Source organism: Equus caballus, chromosome 16 (assembly GCF_041296265.1).
Source record: "Equus caballus isolate H_3958 breed thoroughbred chromosome 16, TB-T2T, whole genome shotgun sequence".
Classification (NCBI taxonomy): Eukaryota; Metazoa; Chordata; class Mammalia; order Perissodactyla; family Equidae; genus Equus; species Equus caballus.
In genome coordinates, this window is record NC_091699.1 from 82,961,250 (window position 1) to 82,977,980 (window position 16,731).

The 16,731-nt window shown below is 34.6% G+C and overlaps 1 protein-coding gene across 7 annotated transcripts in view; it reads right to left on the reverse strand.

Annotated features, from left to right (window-relative positions):
* STAG1 (STAG1 cohesin complex component) overlaps nucleotides 1–16,731 on the reverse strand; it is a 371,021-nt gene that overhangs the window by 87,667 nt on the left and 266,623 nt on the right. For all 7 annotated transcript variants that reach the window (XM_070238181.1, XM_023620972.2, XM_070238185.1 and 4 more), the window contains 2 exons: nucleotides 14,441–14,555; nucleotides 5,792–5,909 (listed from right to left, as the gene is read on the reverse strand). In XM_070238181.1, the coding sequence (XP_070094282.1) occupies nucleotides 5,792–5,909; nucleotides 14,441–14,555 (233 nt within the window). The remainder of the gene's footprint in view (nucleotides 1–5,791; nucleotides 5,910–14,440; nucleotides 14,556–16,731) is intronic.

Sequence of the window (16,731 nt, forward strand, 5' to 3'; positions counted from 1 at the left end):
ATGAATGCAGGTAGTCAGACTCCAGGGTCTACGCTCTTAAGTAGCATGCTATATTGCCTTTTTGCATAAGCTTAAAATTCTATATAAATTTTAAAGTCATTTTGCTTAGTTATTCTTCTCATCTCATCTCCCAGAACTTTCTCAAACCCCCTGGAATTTGGAAAGATATTTTAAGAAAATTATAAATTACACTGGGAAGAGCTGACATTCTTATTATCTTTTCAGCCAGGAACATGATATAGTCCTCTTCATGTATGAGATCTTATTTTACATCATTTAACAAAACATTATGGTTTTCTTTACATTGATTCTGTATTTTCCCTTGTTGAATTAATTACTATTTTAAAATATTTCTAAAGTATTTAAAAATATATTCAATACATTTCAAGTATTTTTAAAGATAGATTTTAAGACTAATTTGAATAGTTTAATTCTATCTTTCTGACTCCCTCCCTCCTCTCTCCCTTTCTCTGTATACTTATTTATGTTAAAGCCTAATAGATGTGGAGACTAGAGACAAAACTAGGTATACGTTTTTTAAAAAAGATTAAGCTTTACAAGTTTATATTGATTATTTTAAAATAAATTGGGGGCAACAGCAATGAAAAGGCAAACAAAGACATAGTATCTTGTCCTTTAATCTGTACCAAAATTATCCTGTAAAGGAATATGTATTATGTACATCTTAATTCAATCATTCTTTGTTTTAACATTTTGTCTCAGGAAAAACACATGAATTTCAGCTTGTCTTAGGAAAACCACATGGAACAGTCTCAGCTTTTCCATTTATACTCCCTGATCCAATGCCTAATAATACGAAAAAGCTTCCCACTCAATAAAACAACTTTCTATTTTTATGACTGACTCTAGAATTTCATAATTTTTCACATTTGGCTAGGGATAAAGGAATGACAAGGCTGTTTATGAACTAAACTCATTTTCTTTGTTTAGGAAGAGAATATAGTTCTATGGAAAGTGAGAGAGAGAGAACATCTCAAGTACGGAAACATTCTCCTACTATATACTAAAACCCATATTAGTGTTGAAGAACAACCCACCAAACCTTACAAAGTGTCCAATGCCATCAATTTTGTTATTTACTTTATAATTTGAAACCATCCATTTAGAAAAGGTAAACTCAAAACAGCTGAAGTTTAATTGAGATCCCTTTTGGGATACGACAGCAAAACCAAATAATAAAACTGAAAGCAAAGCAAACCTTAAGCTGCATAGAAGAGCAAAATAGTCACAATGGGTGAATCAATGGGTAGCTGTTCATACTATGAATTACCAGATAACTACAGAACCTTCTAAGTCTTCAGAAATATCTTTGCACATAATTTATTTACTATTGATTTTATTCTTATCACTTTGAACTCTGACTTCTCTCCTTACTACCAGTGAAAAGAAATGCTTACAAGTCACCAATGACCTAAATCATCACTAAAGCTAATGATTTTTGCATAGTCCTGTTTCTCCTCTGCAGTATGTGATGTTATTAACCACGGCTCTCTTTACTGGGGTTCTACAGAGTATAACTATTTCTTAGCCTTTTTAAAGCTTGCCTCAGGAGCTTTCACTCTCTCTTTCTCTTTCTGCTTTTGTCTTCTATCTACAGTCTTTAAAACTCAGCCATGAGCTCTTTCCTTCTTTATAATCCATCTTCCTCTTCTACATTTTTATTATCGTTTCCCATAGAGCCCGCTCCAACAGTCAACCTAACTGGTCTTCTGCCTATTCCAAACAATGTATACAAAAACCTTTTTCTTAAACTATGAACTGGATCACATGGTTTCCTTGTTTAAAATCCTTCAATGGCTCCCTATTACACTTAGAATGAACTACATAAATCCACTTATGAACTAAAATGTGGTACATCACCTGGCCTTTGCCTCTATCCCATCTGGTGCCCCAGCTCACTATGCTCTAGTTATTGCAGCTCCTGGAACATAACAATACCATTCATGCTTCAGATACTCTGCAATTGCTGTTTCCTTACTCTAGATGGCTTTTTTGACACTTCCCATGGCTAGCCCCCTCATCGTTTAGATTCTTAGTTCACAGGTGGCCTCCTCAGAGAGATCTTCCTTTTAAGATTCAAACTAAAAGATGGACTCCTGCTTATCATTCATCACACTAATTAACTCTTAAAATTATTCTGACTGTTTACTTGGTTTGGTCTGCCTTTGCTACTAGAAGGTAAGCTCCATGTGGGCAGTGAGCTGATCTCAGTGCTTAGTATAATAGTTAGCACGCAGAAGGTGGTCAATAAATGTTTTTAAATTATAAATGAATTAATGATCCTCTACTTTGAATAATTCCATTTATCCACATTTACTTCATCCATCAACTGATCAAAGGTCCTTTTTGTACAGATAAAGAAACTGAGGGGGCCAGCCTGTGGCTGAATGGTTAAAGCTCCAAGTGCTCCACTTCAGTGGCCCTGGTTCACAGGTTCAGATCCAGGCACAGATCTCCTCCACTCAGTCATGCTGTGGAGACACCCCACATATAAAATGGAGGAAGACTGGCACAGATGTTGGCTTGGGGCTAATCTTCCTCAAGCAAAAAAATAAAAAACAAAAGAAAGAGCATGAATGACAACAGATGTTAGCTCTGAGTGACTCTTCCTCACCAAAAAAAAAAAAAAAAGAAAGAAAGAAAAAGCAGCTGAGACTCAGTGAAGTTAAATGACTTAGTTATGGTCTTGCTGTTACCAGGTTACCTGTTACTCAGACCCTCATATTATACTAAAAATTTATCTAACAATTTGATTTTGCTGTAGAATACACACACACACACAACCCCTCTGGTCCCTTAAAAACACTACAAGGAAGGCAGTCTTAAGACTACTGTGATTTAAATTGCTACTGGTTTGGGGCTGGCCTGGTGGCGCAGCGGTTAAGTTCACACATTCCACTTCTTGGCGGCCTGGGGTTTGCCAGTTCGGATCCCGGGTGCAGACATGGCACCGCTTGGCAAAAGCCACGCTGTGGTAGGCATCCCATGTATAAAGTAGAGAAAGATGGGCATGGATGTTAGCTCAGGGCCAGTCTTCCTCAACAAAAAGAGGAAGATTGGCAGTAGTTAGCTCAGGACTAATTTTCCTCAAAAAAAAAAAAAAAATTACTACTGGTAGTCTTTGACAATGTGTCTGTTTTCTCAAATTCTAGACCTCTACTTCCAACTGCTAATTAGACTTTCATCCACTGGAATATCTATCATACTCCATCTACCTAAAATATAACAATTTCTACTTAGTCTTAAAAATAAAAAAGTTACTAGTAGCATTTTGTTATCATAAAATATAGCAAAATACTAGTGCAGAAAATTGATTTGGATGCTATTCCAAGCCAGAGCTTATATGTGGCACAGTACGCAAATAGACAAACATATGAAAAAAGTTGTGTCATAATGTAGATATGATTCTGCACTTGTTTATCCATAATTTTCCCAGGCTTGCGTTCCCAGATTCAATCATACCCTAAAACTGTGCTTCACTTCAAAAATGTTTCAGATTTTATAACTCACTTTTCCAGCTAAAATCAAACCAATCAAACCCAAGCCAAACCAAACCAACCTCTTGACTGGAAGTTAAACCCAACATCAACTAAATCTAAACCACAATGAAACACCTAAGACAGTCATGTGCTGCATGACGTTTCAGTCAGTGATGGACCACATACATAATGGTGGTCCCATAAGATTAACACCATACAGCCTAGGTGTGCAGTAGGCTATACTATCTAGGTGTGTGTAAGTACACTCTCTGATGTTCATACAATGACAAAATTACCTAACAACGCATTTCTCAGAACACATCCCTGTCAATAAACAACACATGACTGTAGTGTATAGTTATTTTAACAAGGTAAATCCATCTAAACACCTTGATGACTAACAGAGTTAGTATTTACCATTTACTGACTTACACATCTTATTTAAAGGAGAGTAAAAAGTTAACATTACCAAAGCATTATTACACTGGCTCTTCTTGCCTGAATTTATATCCTCTGCCTCCCTTCTCCTTGGAAATAACCTTATACAGCATGAGGTGATAAAAAGAAAAATGGCTCGCCATCATAAACAAGAAGCTCTGATAATTTGCTGATTCTATAGCCACAAGCAAGGGAAGGAAAATGGATGCAACACACTAATAAATACTATGCTGGGTACTTAGCTCAAGTGTTAATTGGGCAGTAATGATTAGAAGGGGAATTGATTTCATTAGAGAAAATATTAAGACTACTTAGAAATAAAAAGTATGATGTCAGTGAACTTAGCAGAAACACGTATGAGGAAGTTAAACAGGAGAAAATATAGAATGTACATTCATATTTCTGTGATCACAAAAGTGAAAGGAGTCAGAGTACAGTTGAGAGTTTGATCTAGTGAGCTGAAGGCCCTGTCAACTTAGTAATAGGGCCACCTTCTTACCAAGGATACGAGAGAAAAAACAAACAAACATGCAAATAAAGTAAATAATAATCAGAGGTGAATTCAAATACTATAATAACCTCCACATTGAAAGAAGGTGTGAGAAACGTTTGGAAAGGATTTGTGTTACAGATTAAGAATGTGGTTATGAGGCAAATATTTTGAGTTTAAAAGAAGCAATTTGGGCCAGTTTACTGGAGTGTATCTGGGTACGAGACATAGTTGTTTTCTCTCTCACTGAATTTTGTCAAAACTGGAGTAGATAACACCAATTACCATCACTGCTTAGAAAGAACACTGGGGGATGGTCATTCTCCTGATGACCTGTTTGGGTAGTCTATCGCAGGAGATGGCTCATTCTGCTCTTACACGCCAAAGGATTGAGCCACACAGAAGAGTAGGGGAAGCAGAACAGGGAATCAATAGTATACTATCTCATTTAATCCTCACAACAACTATATAATGTATAAAAGGAAAATAATGTCTATATTATAAAGAAAAGGAAGCTAAGGATCAGAAAATATGAGAACATTAGCCACAAAAAGTAAGAGTTAAAAATCTGAATCTATTTCTTTTGATTCTGAAGTTCATGTTTGTTCACCACAAGTCTCACTTACATCAAGGTATCATCTACACTCCAGGACTGCTGTATAGATTAAATGAAATACAGTAGTTCTTTAAAGCACTATCGTGGGCTAGTTTGAAAAACAAGCCATATATAGGAAAAAGCATTTCTAGTTTTAAGGAGCTAATACTCATATAAGCTTTTAGACTACAAATGCTTTATTAAGTATACATATCCATTTTACTGGTTATGTTATCATGCAAAGTATAGTAAGACACATACTTTACTTATCATACAGCAATTATTTCTCCCTATTTCTGGAAGAGCTAGAAATATTTGACTTTATTTTTGATTTCCTGACTTTAATATTTAAGAAAATATCACAAAAGAAGGGATGGTTGTGCTCTAATTAAATTCTTTAGTGTCAAAGGCGTTTCCAAGTTCCCATATAAATACAGCAAAAAGATTCTGGATACACTTTTCTTTTTTTCACATTAAGTAATTCAGTATTATGTGACTCAAATCAGGATAAAGAAAACTTTTTTGAATATTACATGACACTTATATGGATGTTAAAAAACTTGTGTAGCATGGCAGCAGTCAATCTGGAAAGATGTTATAAACTATTGAGATATCCTTACTTGTTACAGGAAACAAATTGTTCTCTTTACAAAAAGACATACAGTATGCTTGCGTATATTCATTTTTAAAAAGTGATCTATACAGCATGGTATGATTATTAATAGAAACCCAAAACGGTATGTAAATCAACTTGTCAAAATACTATACCTTCCTCTCCTTGAACAGGTTCTTCTAATAGCAACTCTGTCATACATTCCCAGTCTTTCAACAGTTCTTGAGAGCTCTCCCATAAACTGTCCACCAAGTAGGCTGCATGTTCGTGTAACTAAAAATAACAAATCAAGTGTAACTGAAGAATATTTAGAAGAAACTACTAATATTTTGAGTCAATAAACCACGTCTTCATAATTAAAATGGCTTGATCACAACGTTTCCAAGAGCCACCTAGAGAACAATATATATATTTGTATTCCACTGTCAATAATGGGATGCAATATGTAGAATCAAATTTTTTTATAGTAGTAACGTTAAGGATCTCCTACGAAACTGAGAGTATAACTAGTTAACAGAATTCCTGAAATTATAAACTAGATCTAGTTCACTTTTAATTACTCTAGGTTTGTGTCTTTGAAACAATCTTTTTTTTTTTTTTAAGGAAATCAACACTTTTTCTCAGAATTCCATTTGAAACTTTGGTACCAGACTGACTTAATTTACATCCTGGTCATCTTGTCAAGGTCAAAATGTTAAGTTATTCCATCTCTCCTCTTTTCTACTCTTATTTCCATTTAACTCAATGCATTAATCATCCCACCCCACCCCCACTTTTTGCTATTCATTACTATTGACAATTTTCTTTGGAACCCATGATCTCACAGCAAACAAACACTCTCAAGTTCCTCATCAAACACTTCACATCAAACTCTCTACCACTTGTTAGTCATTAAACTGTGAAGAATATTACTCCAATAAGCTCTTCGGGGAAATTAAGTAGAGAAGGTGTGGGCCTTGTTCTTGTTTCTGCTACTTACAATTAACTTCGCCACTCTCGTATAAAAGTTCTTCCACCTTTTCGGTTCATGACATCCAGCTAAACCACCTTCTAGATGGGTGTTTTTCAAACTACAGATTGCAACCCATTCACTGGTTGTTAAACCAATTTAATGCACTGAGACTAAAGTTTCAAAAAATGAAACATAGAAGAAAAGAGTGTATAGCACATAGAAAATTAAGCACTATTTCATATAACTCATATTTCAGTTATATATGCTTGTACTTGTGAGAGAAAATGGTTTTCTCATCACGAGTAGTGGCTCAAAAATGTATAAAAGTTATCTTTCCAGACCTACGGGTTGTCTGCCAATATCTTGGCACATCTGGCATGTGAGCTGGTTTTCTTCCTCACTCTGAATTCTATCATTATTCTTAACTTCAATGTGTTTTTTGATGACTTATTTAAAGCTGTGTCTCATTTGACTTCCTTAATTCTATACTTCATTTCCACTGCATTTCAAATCTCACATTCTGGCTCCTGAAATGCTTCAGGAAAACCACACACAGAGACACACACAAAAACAGTCTCCCAATGATTTTTGTCAAAGCAAGAGTGGAAAATATTGATTAGCATCTCTGCTTGGAAAAAACATGGGCAAAGACTTGCAGCAAGTCATCTTTAAACTTTCCAAATTTACGTGTCCTGGGAAACTATTACTAGACCATTAGTAACATCATTCCAACAGTGAATGACAGTGATGGTTGCACAGCTATGTGAACGTTCTTAATGTCAATGAACTGTACAGTTAAAAAATAGTTAAAATGGTAAATTTCATTATGTATATATTTTACCATAATAAAAAAAAAACCTATGTTGAACAAACTTGCTTTTATGCCTATCTATGTGTCCATGTTTAAGCGTGTTTATAGAACAGGTATAAGAGGTTCACGATTATATTTTTGGTGGATTATAGCTCCTATACATATAAAATATCCTTTCTCTGTCCCTCTTAATGCTTTTGGTACTCAATTCTGGTTTATCTTATATGATATCGTCCCTTTAGCTTTTTGTAAGCATTTAATTATATCCAGCCTTTATCCAGTTTAATTCTTGTTTTTATTTGTAAACTTCTCATGTTATTTTGATTAAAGTGTGTTTGTAAATAACATTTTCATTTCTTTAATTCAACCGTAAATGACAATGTGTGCCTTTTAATAAAGCATGTTAACCCATTTACATTTATTGGGATTACTGATATTGGAAATATTCTTTGTACCTGATTCCCTGAGCTCTACTGATGACATTTTCTTGTTTTATCTGTGCTTCCATTAGAGTTTTATTTTCTAACTTGTATTTTTCCATCACCAAGATCTTCACATTTATTTACTTCATTCAATGAACATAACCTCTACATTTTGAAAATAATTTTTTGACATTCGCCTTTAAGCTTCACGGCCATATTATTTAGGCTTAGAACAAGTTTTTACAGATATTTTTGCTCACCAATGTTTATTATATTCCTTATTTTCCTTTTATATTATATCCATTTTTCATTTTGCTAGAAAACATCCTCAGGTAGTAAGTACTCTGCATATAGGGTGCATGGGTAGTAAACATTCTAACTGCACGTCTTTTGATTAGTTCCTTGCCTCCATTCTCTCTGTTTCATTACAGAGCTCCTACTAGATGATATAATAAAAATTCTGATTCTGTACTCCTTGTCTTTTAATTTCTCTCTCATACTTTTCATTTCTTTCTTCTTTTGTACTCTTTTCTGAAAATATCCCTTGGTTCAAACTACAGGCAATCCATTCAGGCCATTTAATGATGTGCTTCACCCATAAATTTTGAAAATCATGTTTTTAACTTCTAAGAATCCTCCTTCCTCTCTCAGAGTAGCTTCTTCCTATATCTGGGGGTATTAATCAAAAAATTTCATCAATATGTTGGGTTCTGTGCTTCTTTTTCATGGTATTGATATTGATATTCAGTGATTCTTGGTTGCCAGTTCATATATCTTAATGAGTCTAGATTCAAGAATATCGATAGCTAGAATCCCTTTCTTGAGTCTGACTGCAAGGTCCTGGCTTCCTTGGCTGTTCAGTAAGTGGAAAAAGGAAATCTATAATCAGGTAAGCTGTTCCTTTAATGTGTAGGCATGCAATTTGTCTTTTGAATGCAAAAGTTCCCTTTCCTCTTAGTGACCATAAATTATCTGGAGCATTCATTCACCACTTTGTCTCTCAGACCAATGTCCACAACTCAAATGCCTGGACTAACATTTCTAACATGAGGAATAAACTCAGCTAAACAGCAGCCCCTTAAGTACTATCTATAGCTCACTTTTTTCATCAGCCTCTGCTGATCTTTGATATATTTCAGATTTCTACCATAAAACCTTATTTCCCCCCTATTTTTGCCTCATATGGAGCTATGGGTTACTTAACTATAATGGAATTCATAGTCAATTACTTTATGGCTTCCACAAATTCCTCACTGTTCTGGTGAACTGGCAATATCTCTTTCATCTTAATTTACTTAGCATGAGGTTTTCAGTTGGATGAATTGCTGGCACACTTCGAGGCTTAAGGTAATATACAGTTGGCCCTCTGTATCTGTGTGTTCTGCATCTACGGACTCAACCAACCATGGATCAAAAGGCCTACAATGGTTGTGTCTGTACTGATCATGTACAGACTTCTTTTTCCTTGTCTTACTCCCTAAACAATACAGTATAACATCTATATACATAGCATTTATGTTACATTAGGTATTACAAGTAATCTGGAGATGACAAAGTATATGGGAGGATGTGCATAAGTGATATGCGAATACTATGCCATTTCATATGAGGGACTTGAGCATCGGTGGATTTTGGTATCCGCAGGGGGTCCTGGAACCAATCCCCCACGGATACTGAGGGATGACTGTACTTCTATTCTATGCCTTGAACCAAGGCATACTGAATTTTAGCACAGGCATGTTGTCATTGTTTCAGAAATATTCTGTGTGGTAGCCAATATTCTCAATGTAGATGCTAACCTTTGACCATTCCCTTGTCTTTCTGACTATAAGGTAGTGGCTTAGTAGTCTCCATTCTGTTAACACCAATAATCTGCTGTTTCAAACTCAATGTGTATAGCAGAAGGACATGAAAATGTGTTGGCTCATTTTCTGATTAAAAGTTTCAAATCACCAAGATTAGCAACAATAATCAATTTAACATGGTCAGTCAGGAACTGGCTTGACATAATGTCGATGATACAGTCTTTCTGTCTTGGGGCATTTGTTACGGCCTCATAACTTGTTAGGCTCAAATCTCTACAAGAATACCAGGTAAATCCATGTTTGAGAAAAAAAAATTCTAACGTGGCCAGTAAGGGTATAAGGTTAAAACCTTCTCAGACACTTTATACCAAGGGACCTTCTACTGGTAGTGAAAGATGAAACTATAAGAAAGAAGGTCTTGAGGCATCCTCAATAGCTATAAAAATACTCTGGGTTTAAAAAGGATCTGGAACCCTAAAAGTAAAACAAAAATGAATTTTCTAAAAACAGAAGTACCATAATTTTATACAAACAGCCTGAAAATCAGGTATCTACAAGCATTTTTTGTACTCTTCAGGAATTAGATGAACAAAAAAGGTAACTCATTAATCGATAAAAAGCTGCTATATAGCAAAAACGGATAATTAAAACTATACTAAAATTTGTTTATAAATTATATATAACAAATATAAATTAAAATTATACACAAAATTATATTTGTATCCTGGTGGATTTTACCCTGCTTTATTCAATACAATTTATTTATAGGATTTCCTCTAAGCTTGTATGTAAGACAAACTAATCTCATTTTCCTGGTTTTGTTTAATTACAATTTTCTGGGTGCATTCTCATTCATTTTTAATTGGCTTCAAGGTTGCTCATAATATTTTACCTGAAGTTTTCTCTGCCTGCTAACTTCTCTGCCAAATAGTTAAATACACTAAAGGAGTTCACTGCATAATGGAACTGTACATTGATTCTTTTTATGAAAAGTTATTTACAATGCAAATACAGTCATGTGCTGCTTAACAACAGGGATACATACATTCTGAGACCTGCATTATTAGACGATTTTGTCATTGTGCAAACATCATAAGAGTGCACTTACACAAACCTAGATGGTATACCCTACACTGCACACCTAGGCTATATCGTACTCATCTTATGGAACCATTTATGTACGTATGTATGTGTGTGTGTGTGTGTGTGTGTATACTGTCATGTATGTGGTCTGTTGTTGACTGAAACACCATTATGTGGTGCATGATTGCTATCAACCCAAGTTAGTCTAAAATTTCTAAATACTTGTATATTGGGTTTTATTCTCTGCTGAAATAGAGCCAGTCATTGGCGAATCTTGAAGAACATATAAAAACAAACAAAGTTATCATTCATGCACAATGAATGAGATTCCTGAGATTTCCTGGATATATCAATAATATGTGTGTTAATTTTCTGTCCTAAATGACTGACTGTCATATCTAGCCTCATCATTCCATATGCCTGGAAGGAGGGTGGCCATACCTCTAGATTGTCCAGAAATGTTCTGGGTTATGATTATTGCTTTGGAGGAACTATTAAGAGCATTCTTGTCACTTTGAAAAGCATCACAGGTTGTACAGTAAATTCTATGGTCACACTACCTTTAGGGAAATCTGGACTCACTGCATTCAAGTACCATTAATCCTACCATTTGGGATGCATCTAAAATATACTAGGTATTTTGTCACCTGAAATCAATGACTGCTATAAAGGTTGTGATGGCTTAAAAATGTCACTTTCTGGTACAAAAAGAAAAGAAAATTAACAATTAGTTTAGGCAGATCTCTTAATTTAATCTCCATTATTTCACCTGTAATTCATATATAAAAGAGGGGGACTACTCCATGGACTGTAAACCTCTTTCAAGTCAACACTTTAGAATTCTATTACTAAAATGTTAACTATTTAACATCCTAGTACAACAAAGAAAGTATGATAATCAGTTCCGTTGATCCTAGTTAATTGGCGGGTAATTCATCTATAAGATGGACTCACTCTACTTTATGATTTCTAAAGTCTCTTTCAATTCAACTTTTTATGAGTCTATTACTAAAATATTACTAATTAATGTGTTACAGTAAAACAAGGAGGAATTCAGAACAAGACACAATTAGAATTCCACCATAATATAAGAATATGGCTTTAATAAGCATTCAGCTCTGGGGGTACATTAATGTAACAGGATGAGAAGAGAGATTTTAGCAAAGAATGTTTCTTGTGAAACACAAGCGACCATAAAGGCCAATATTATGATCATGAATCAACGAGAAATCTTTAAACATGATTTGCAGTTGCTTTTGCAGCTGACAAGAATGCTACAGAGAACCAGGAAATATATTTTAATGGTCTTGTAACACTTTAGTAAACAGCAGCAAACAAAGGAATACAGTACAGTAGTCCCCCCTTATCCTCAGGGGATGCACTCTAAGACCCCAGTGGATGCTTGAAACTGCGGATACTACTGAATCCTATGTATACTGCTTTTTCTTATACATATATACCTCTAATAAAGTTTAAGTTATAAATTAGGCATAGTAAGAGATTAACAACAATAACTAATAATCAAATAGAACAACTATAACACTATACTATAATAAAAGTTACTGTAGATCTTAGCAACCTCAGCATATGATTTTTTTCTTTCCTTATTAAGTGGTGAATTTTTCCCTTTTCACTTAAAAGAAGCACTTTACAGCTTCTCTTCAGCTTATCTGAATTGCAAGCATCTCTACTCTTGTGCTTTGGGGCCATTATTAAGTAAAATAAGAGTTACTTGACACAAGAACTGCAATATAGAGACAGTTGATCTGATAACCCAGATGGCTACTAAGTGACTAAGGGGCAAGCAGGGTATACAGCATGGATACACAGGACAAAGGGATGATTCAACTCCTGGGTGGGATGGCACAAGATTTCATAAAGCTAATCAGAATACTGCAAAATTAAAAACCTATGAATTGTTTATTTCTGAAATTTTCCATTTAGTATTACTGGACTGTGGTTGACTGCAGGTAACTGTAACTGAGAAAAGTGAAACCATGGATGGGGGGCACTACTGTAATACCATCTGAAAATAGCCCAGCAACACAAATGTGTATTACTTCAAATTACTGCTTTAAATAAAAGATGAAATTGGGTAAAATTAAGTACTTGTGCCTTTTAATCTATCAAAAAAGAACAGTCAGTCCTTGGGTTTTCAGCGATCGAAAATGTTTTCCTTCACTTAATAATCAAGTTCAACCAGCCTAGACCATCATATTCCCTAAACTTTTCAGCAGTTCAGAATACTTGCGTCTCTCATCCCTATCAACTTCTGAATTGTTGTTGCTATTAAAGTCAAATTTTCATATAGTAGTTGATTGTTGCATAATACTTTTTAATCCCATTCCTTTAAAACCTAAAGGAGCTAAGAGTATAATTTGAAGTGGTCTATTCCAAGTGTGATATTTATTTGAGTATTTAGTGTTTTATCTTAAACGTTCACAAGCATTTTATATTTTACTCCATAATATATCCACACTTTCTTTGTTAAGAAAATAATGATTTAAAACCTCACTAGGCAAAGTGTGGTCCCTGGACCAGAAGCATAAACATCACTAAAGAGCTTGTGAAAAATGCAGCATCTCAGGCCCCACCTCAGAGCTACTGAATCAGAACTGGCATTTTAAACAAGATCCCCATTTAATTTGTATACATATTTAAAATACTGTTCTTAAAGACATCCTTTACTCAAATGCAACTCTCCAGCTTGTTTTGTTTCTGACTTTATTCCTTCTCTATTCATTGCCAATTCACTTAAAAAATATGGGCAACTCCTTCACCACTTTTCTGTTCCACTTTGCCCTAACCCCACTCATTCCACTGACTCAGTTCTTACTTCTTTCTGATTTTAATTTTCACACAGACTGCATGTTTGTCTCTTTAGGTCTCATTCCTACAGTTTCTCCAGCACTTTCAACTTTGAGTAGTTACAGACTCTTTTAAGTTTCTTTTCTTCCCAGAACTTCAACACAAACCAAAAATATTTTTTCCCAAGTAAAACTGACAGTCTTAAATCTCTAGATTTTCTCCACTTTCTTTGCAACTCTGTTCCCACTCATTTCTAAGCCAAGCAGCTTTTCCATGCAGGGGCTCTTCAGGATTAGTTTACCATTCCTCCAATGTCATACCAGTAGTAGGAAATACAGTTCTAATATCAAAGAGCATTTTAGTGGGCAAACCAAAGTTCACTTGCGTAAACAGATTCTGAGAGAGAATATATTATAAATGTTAATTACAAAATTGTTTAAGTGATAACTGACATGGAAATGTCACATGGAATTACTGCTATGAAGTTTGTACAACTATTAATTAAAGCATTTAAATTTATATATATTTTTTCCTCCTTACATAATTTTCAAACAAGAGAGAACTAATTGTTTTAACAGCTTGACAACTTTTCACAAACTGTTTAAATAATATAATTTAAAAGCTATAGTCAAAATTCAAGAAAAATAAAAAGCAACAATAAAAAAAGTATGCAGTATTGCAATACTGTAACATTTTTTAAATTGCTAGTCTATATTCAGTGTTGATCCACATCTGCATATATACTCCCATGAAAGGCATACTGATTCCATAAGCAGGCAATCCATGAAGGCAGTTTTCTAAGGAACTGGCTTGTTTTCATTTGATTGAAAAATATCACCTAATTACAATGAATTAAATGACGATTTTATTTAACGTATAATCTAATACAAAAAACAAAATAAAGAGTTATGTTAAAAATTTACCTCACTTTCAAGAAAGAAAAGAACCAGCATCCTAATGAGGTTCCCATTTGGACTGTTCCTTCCCCTCCTCTTTGCTAATGCTTCTTCTGCTTGTGGGTCATGTCTGCTAAACAGCCTGGAGACAAGTAACAGAACAAGAGCATTACAAACTTACATGGATATGAATTGTAGTCTTTTCCTTCACTACACAAATTATTTCAGTGTTTAAAAAAAAAAAAGAAACAATATCAGAGAGCAGCTTACTGAGTTTTTTCAATAGAAGTATGTAACAGGTGTTTTTATAGGTCAAAAAAATAGTTATATCTGAACAGTTTCATATAGTTCAACCATATATAAAGTGGAAAAGAAAACTTCTTTAATTGATGACTAATCAATGTTCAAATATTTATGAAAAATATACTTTTTATCCTATGTGATAGATACTAGAGCATATAATTTTAGAGTTCTATTTTCTTTTCTTTTTTTTTTTTTTTTTGAGGAAGATTAGCCCTCAGTTAACTCCTGCCAATCCTCCTCTTTTTGCTGAGGAAGTCCGGCCCTGAGCTAACATCCATGCCCATCTTCCTCTACTTTATATGTGGGACGCCTACTACAGCATGGCATGCCAAGCGGTGCCACATCTGCACCCAGGATCCAAACTGGTGAATCCCGGGCCACTGAAGCGGAACATGTGAACTTAACCGCTGCGCCACCGGGCCGGACCCCGAGTTCTATTTTCTTTAATATTGACTTTATAGTCACATAATTATAGCATTGAACCAAATGTTTCATCAAAAATTATAGAAATATGTACTTTTAATCAATACTTGCAACTTTTCTGCATATTAGCCTATTACCTAGAAATAGTACTTACTAATCCAGGAACATTGAGTAAAATTACATAAAGTTTACAAGAATACCACTTAGTGACAAAATTTCTAAAATATGGCAAAGAAACGACTTGAAAGTTTTACTTTGCCAAGAAGATTTATTCTAACAAAATTTAAGGACTGCTAAAGGTGTCTGATTCCCAAGTATTGCTCCAGGTAAAAGGGATGTAACAGTAAACAAAGACGAAAATCTCTATTCTCACTGAGCCCTCACTCTAGTAGATGAAGATAAAAACAGTACATAAATATTACTCTCTCAGGAGTTATAAGGAAAAACAAGCAACTAGGGATGGGGATATAGAGTGTGCTAGTTTAGAAACAGAAGTCACAGTAGGATTCTCTGATAAGAGGCCAAATAACAATAAAATAGGAATAATTTCATGCAACATAAAAATAAACCAAACTCAAGCAGAAAATGAGTACAGGCAAGTTAAATTTTTTTTTGCGGGGTGAGGGAAAGTATATGGCATAGGGAGAAGACTAGAGTATTATCTTAAAGTTACATCTGCATAGCTATCAGATTGGTTTAAGAGAAAGCTGTGTTTATTCGGGTGGCTTTTGGAGGGGGGAACAAATGGAAAATATGCGGCTACTTTATAATTGAAATGTACACATTTGGATAATTGCATTCACTATATATAATATAAATATAAGGTACTAAGGAATTAGCTTAATTTTTCTAACATTAAAATATTCATTTCAGACATGTTTTACTACTTTTTGGATGCTTGGTTAAGCTTGTGTATAGCTCATAAACTAGACTACAAAACAGACTATGTACGTATGCACACACATGCATTTTTTTTTAAAACTTAATCATGGAATTCTTGGGGCTACTCTACAGCTTGTTAAGATTTTAAAAGATCACAATATTAAGTGGTGGGGAATGCTCAAAGATATCACTAAGAATCAAAAGTTCTGAAACTGTGAATATCTCCAGGGCAGGGGCATAAAACAAATTCACTGAGTGAAGCTTTCATTTGTATAGGAATTGGTTTCATTTTCACAAAGAAATAAGAAATAATGGAGGCTTATACTTGTGGATTTTTATGTAAAATATTACAATTTAAAAATTTTGGGGGGATAGCCCAGTGGCATATTGATCAAGTTCGTGCACTCCACTTTGGTGGCCTGGGGTGTGCGGGTTTGGATCCTGGGCGTAGACCTACACACTGCTCATCAAGCCATGCTGTGGTGGCATCCCAAATACAAAACAGAGAAGATGTGCACAGACGTTAGCTCAGTGACAATCTTCCTCAAGCAAAAAGAGGAAGATTGGCAACAGATGTTAGCTCAGGGCCAATCTTCCTCAAAAAAAAAAAAAAAAAAAAAAAAGAGAGAGAGAAGAATTGGCAAGTATTTCAAACTTAGAAAAATACAATATGGATAAAATCAAATATATTCAAGGACTCTTTCTGACTC